We start from the raw sequence: 5,704 nt of genomic DNA, 5'->3' as shown, positions 1-5,704 counted from the left end.
TTTTTTTTGCAAGTGTTTTTATGGAATGATATTTTTGATAGACTATCTGCTATTCAGAAGTTTAAAACTTCAACAGACATGGTTGAGAATAAAATCTTTTTTATATATTTACGTTCTGTTTATTTCTAAGGATTGACAATCCTTATGTAGCATGTTACATATATGCATCTATTATTGATACCATCAAAAGACAACACGACAAACTATTGCTAGTCAATTACACATATATATTAATTTTTACTAGCCATATCAAACACGTTTATAGACTTAGGACACTGGACACACATTCACAACTATATGACACACATACTATAAGATACATCACAATTATTACATTTTTTATATCATAATTATTACGAAGTATATTTTTAATAGGTGATGGTATCGTGCTTGAACAGCATACTGATACTTGATGTTCTTATCTCTTACCCCGGATTATCAAAAGTTGAACTTCATTGTGTGTGTCATTGTTCCATTATTGATGTTTCTTCTAGATTCTTGGTGGTGGTGGCGGAGGTGGCGCAAGTAGGGCAGAGGCGGTGGTGGCTCTCACTAAATTAGCACGAGAACCTTATTTGATTTTTACTCGGAACAGAAGCCACGAGTGGGTCTCCCTAAATTGTATTCTAGTGATTATAATAAACGTTTATCTTATAAAATGACTCAAAATAATTACAATTTTATAAATCTAACTTAGTGTAAAAGTTAATATTTCATCATTAATGTCGATAGCATTATTATTTGCAAAAAACTTAACTATATTGTTCTATTATACGCAAAATGTTATCTAAGTTAAAGCATGTTACATTTGGATTTTGAGTTGGGGAAAAGTGATAATTTATATCATTATCATATCACATTCACATGTATCATGTAAAACAATAAACAACCGTGGAAATATAACAAAAAGAAAAAGGTAAAGAGACGAATGCAATAAAAAAACAAATTTGATATAAACATAAGGTCAAATGGGCCTGAAGAGAAACTAAATTACATTAAAAACACAGAGCTTTATGAACAGTCACTATATTTTTCAACTAAACTAAATAAATTTCATGGTCAAAACTCACGAGTCAGTACTTCCAATTGTTCTTTGTTTGCGTCTTCGTTTTCTTCTAAAGAATGGATCCACCCAGTTTGTGTCATCCTTTGCTGCTTTTTCCCACCGCTGTTTGAACGTTTTTAGCTCCATTGTTGATTGCCTCCTAATCTGCATCCCATATGTAATATGTTTACTGTGCTTAAATTCATACTACAAACATTTACGCTTAAAAAATATTAATAAAAGTTTCCAAGCATTTTCAAAAAGATAAATCGCCTTACCTCAGCTCGCATATCAACAGTGTGTCTCTGAAGAAAAAGAAAAAAAAATGAAAACATAAATATAACTGAAGTGGAGTTAAATTGAAACCACTAGGGATTTGTACCTTTGTTAAATCTGAATCATATGGAGTCTACAAGAAAAAATAAATCACAATGTAATTAAATTAATCAATAAGTGAAATGATTAGGGGAAATATTAAATGGAATTAGTTAAGAGGAAACCTTTTTGGCAGAGGGTCCGCCTAATGATTGTATTCCCTGATGAACAACATATTCTCTGTCAACAATTCCCACTTTCTTGGATCTGTCCCCCTGAATGAATAGTAAGTAAATTCATCAAAATCTATAGTATGATGAAATTATAAACAAATACAAAAAACATGTTTTATTGGTTGAAAGTTGAAACTTACCTGAGCACAATACCCGAGTTTTATATCCATTCCCCATCCATGAACAAGGTCATTCTGAATAAGATGCCAAGCACAATGCCATGCAGCCCTGGAGAAAACCGGAGCCATTCCTTCCACAAATCTGCAATTTAAATATCACATGTCTTGTTATAATTAATAAAAGAATAAAAAAAATAAAAAGTAAAAGTATGTTGGTATTTTCTGCAACTTACCCGGAACATGGTGGGCCATTACTGGCATCTGAACATTTCACACTGCCTCTGCTGTCGTACACTCTTCTGTTTATTTAAACAAGTTATGGGCGTATTAAGAATAATTAAACACGTAATAGTTTTACGAGTATAAAGTGGAAAAAATTAAATATTCTCACCTATGAAATTTACTTGTTCTTTTTCGTACTGTGATCCTATGATGTATACCAGTTGAATTTGGATCTAAGGCTGGCTGTGATATCTCGAATCCTTCTGTTCTAACAATATCCAAGTATCTGAAAAATATAGAAAACATGTCATATAATAATTTACTACCATTTTTCTCAACAAAAAAAAAATCAGTATCTTTAAAGTAGGGATTAAATGCAAGAAACAGCAATGTAGTTTCATATATTTGTTTATTTAGATTTAAGCATCCTACTTCCATGTCATCCTATTATACCTTCGGGGATTAAAATGCTGCACACCAAGATCTTCATCCCAAAGAAATATATAATCATAAATAGACACTGCAGCTGGATGCAGAAATCGTTTTGCAAACCACCTGAAATAACTTTGCTATTTAATATACAATCTCCTAATAAGAAAAATAAATTTGACTCCTTACCATTTTGTTTGGTTTTGAGCTACAACATGTATGGCATTGTTGCTCCACTCAAGATCTTGCCAACCATCCAACATTCCATCATAATGGAACAACACAATTGTAAAATTTTCTTCAAGAAACTGAAATTATCAATGTCAGGCTGCTGCTATTATTCACAAATTAAATATCCACATATGGATGGATCATATAAAATTTTTGATTCATCATTCTACCTTTTGAACAATTGTATTGACATTACGCTTCTGTTTCAAACCCACTGGAATTGCCAGCAAGTTATGTGTAGTGGAAATATTAACCTGCAAGCATAAATTTTACTTATATTTGTTTACCCAAAATGGAAATATACTTAGTTTATGGAAATAATTACAGTTAAAAATTGTCTAACCTCTGACTTTGAACTACTTGTTGACCATAAAGGTTTTAATTCCAAGTCTGATTTAGCTTCAATAATACCACGAGGTAAACCCTTCAAGCTTGTGGAAGCTGACACAGTTTCCTAAAAACACACACCAAAAACCACATTAGTATATTAACACAAATTAGAGAACAAATAAACACAAACCATGGTCATATTTTTAAACAGATTGTTGTGAGCTGCACCTTTGATGTGTAGAACCGATATAATTTTGAGTCCAGCTGATGACACAGACAAATAAAAAAGTATTAGTTAATTAGTTTTAGTCCAATTAACAACATAGTCATTGGAAGTATGTTACCTCTGTCTCTAAATACTGATAATTGGTTGTTCTATATACAATGTATAACATTATTGTACAGACAACTCCCATGAATGATTTCATCTTGAATCTGCTAAGTTCCTGCATATTTAAGACCTCTGTATGATGAGAATTTAGAATCCCTTTTGCAATGTCAACAATGTAGATATACAGAGTTTGCCTCAGAATGAAACTGAATTCAATTAAATAAGCTTACCCAATCAAGAAGGATGTGTCTCTTCTTCAATAGATTCCTCCATGGTTTGGATTCTCTCATAGACAGATACTGTTCTTATATGTTCTCATGCCAAACTGCAGCCATTAAATTGAAGAAAACATCAACAACACTTCACACCTTTGTAATAAATGAGCACACAGATAATTATCAGTGATTCAGAATCTTCAGCTAGACTGTTAAAGCAGTTATGCATTTATTATGGTATACGTTTCTCAAGGAAGTCAGATATTGAGCTTTGGCAGGATTTATGACAGAGCCCCAATAAGCTCTTACTGGATGTGCCAATTAAGCTAAAGACAATAAAACATCATATGTTTGCTGTTGCACATCACATTCAAATCAACATATTAACAGTTTGAAACTTCTTGAAAAGTAATCAACCCTGATAGTGCAGTATTAGGTAAACTTGATACGTTTTTATGAAAATTCTAAACCAATAAAGAACATACGACCAATTTGTGTGTATTAAATAAACCATGTAATAACTTCTTCTGTTTCTTTTGATATAGAAAACCGTGAATTTGACCATCAAATGTCAGACTTAGATATTAACGGCAAATAATACAACAATAGCAGCTAGTAATTCTTGAATTTAGAGAGAGAAAGAGAGAAGATTGATGAATCAATTTAGTAGGCATTCAACAATTGGATCAATTTGCGTGCACGCCGTAAACCTTACTCAATATGTGAAAATTTCGAGATGCAAATTGTCTGCATGTGACTCCTAGAGAGAGAGAGAGAGAAGGAGAGGGACACACGCACATAAAAACAATTGTACACTTATTGTTTATAAACAAAACACTCGACCTATCAAGAATTTGAAATAGAAAGGAAAAAAAACAGCATAAGATATCTAGCTTTAACTAGACGCCAAAGAAAATCTCGTTCTAATCGAACTCTGTATTTTCTCGATATCTTTTCTGGTATCAACTCTTAGAAATCGATTTAAGCAAACAAAAACGAAATACACACATTCAGGAAGGTGATTTAATCAACGATTCCGGAATTCGGATGACAAATCTCAATCGAAAATTACTATTCACACTAGATATTGTCCTTTCACACGAATCGATAGATCTCTGGGTACATATATTTTGACGGAATCCAATCAGAGACTTGAATACTTAAAACCAACATAAGAAACACCGACCTCCGAGATTTGCAGATAAATCAGTAAAGTGAAATTGAAAATCTTAGCAGCTGAAGTAAAGCTCGGGGAAGAACAAATCACCGGCGATTGGAATCGGTATTTCCGCGAGAGTCAGATTACGCGAATTTAGCTCCGTGTATTGTTTCTGACTATAAATATACACACAGGATTTCTAGAGAGAGAAAGCGAGAGTTTTAGAGAGAGAATGAAGGAGAAAAGTGTAGTAACTTGGGATTTCCACGTTTCACGGCAATGAGATTTTATATGCATGCGTGTACCTCACCGATGAGGGTAGAGACTGTAAATTTGGGTCCTTGTTTCTTTTTTTATTTTTTTTTCCTTTTTTTTGCATTAAATACCTCGTACTTAAATCTAAATTCACCATTTCGAGGATACCACAAAAACGTCTTCTATAATCAATTTGCAAGTTTAATCCTTAGATTATTCATTTTTTCAATCTCAGCTTAAAATAGCCATAGCTAGTGTTGCAAATATAATCATGTGGAAGGCGAAAATGTAAGCAGTAATGTTTAGTTTCATTAATTCGTCTTTTACAATATCATATGACAAAATCCACCCTTGTTAGGCCTAAATTAATAACGGTATAAGAATTAAGTATTCCGGACTAAAAGTGTAAAAGAAAATTATTGTGGTAACCTTGAATTTTAACTAATAGAAAAGGACGAATTTTGTAATTTACTCTTAAATAACAGATATTATTGCAATAGTAATTGCACATGTTTGACTAATACTACATAATAGAAATCTCTTATATTTAAAGTAATATTTAAAGTAAAATCATATAAATTTTAAAATATATATTAGTTCAGGGGTATCATCGTCACAATATAAGTAACTGAATCTTAATTTATATTACATTCGTTTTATTTATTAGTGATTTAAATAACAATATTTTGACTATACTTAGATTTGATTATCGAATTATTAATCATAATAAGAATATAAGATTACATTAATCCGTTGGATCTACTGATCTTATATTTATAATTATAGTCCTTTGTTGATGGCAATATTTTACTTGTTATTA

General features: G+C 31.7%; 1 protein-coding gene across 2 annotated transcripts; it reads right to left on the bottom strand.

The window, feature by feature from the left end:
* Positions 1-929: 929 nt before the first annotated feature.
* LOC145102075 (uncharacterized) lies at positions 930-4,891 on the bottom strand. Of its 2 annotated transcripts, none has more exons than XM_079039417.1 (15): positions 4,657-4,891; positions 3,486-3,580; positions 3,269-3,370; positions 3,153-3,188; positions 2,938-3,048; positions 2,765-2,848; positions 2,553-2,671; positions 2,388-2,489; positions 2,104-2,220; positions 1,946-2,011; positions 1,734-1,854; positions 1,546-1,635; positions 1,428-1,454; positions 1,324-1,350; positions 930-1,210 (listed from the first exon to the last, which is right to left on the bottom strand). In XM_079039417.1, exons 2-15 carry the CDS (start codon positions 3,543-3,545, stop codon positions 1,067-1,069), a joined length of 1,206 nt encoding a protein of 401 aa, XP_078895543.1. In that variant the 5' UTR covers positions 3,546-3,580; positions 4,657-4,891; the 3' UTR covers positions 930-1,066. The 2 variants fall into 2 exon arrangements, with proteins under 2 accessions (XP_078895543.1, XP_078895544.1); XM_079039418.1 differs by having other exon boundaries at positions 4,738-4,890.
* Positions 4,892-5,704: the final 813 nt, after the last annotated feature.

The sequence above is a fragment of the Lactuca serriola genome, chromosome 4, assembly GCF_051521515.1.
Source record: "Lactuca serriola cultivar US96UC23 chromosome 4, Lser_US96UC23_V15, whole genome shotgun sequence".
In the NCBI taxonomy this organism is placed as follows: domain Eukaryota; kingdom Viridiplantae; phylum Streptophyta; class Magnoliopsida; order Asterales; family Asteraceae; genus Lactuca; species Lactuca serriola.
Note: the sequence above shows the minus strand (reverse complement) of the source record. Positions and strands in the feature narration are given on the sequence as shown.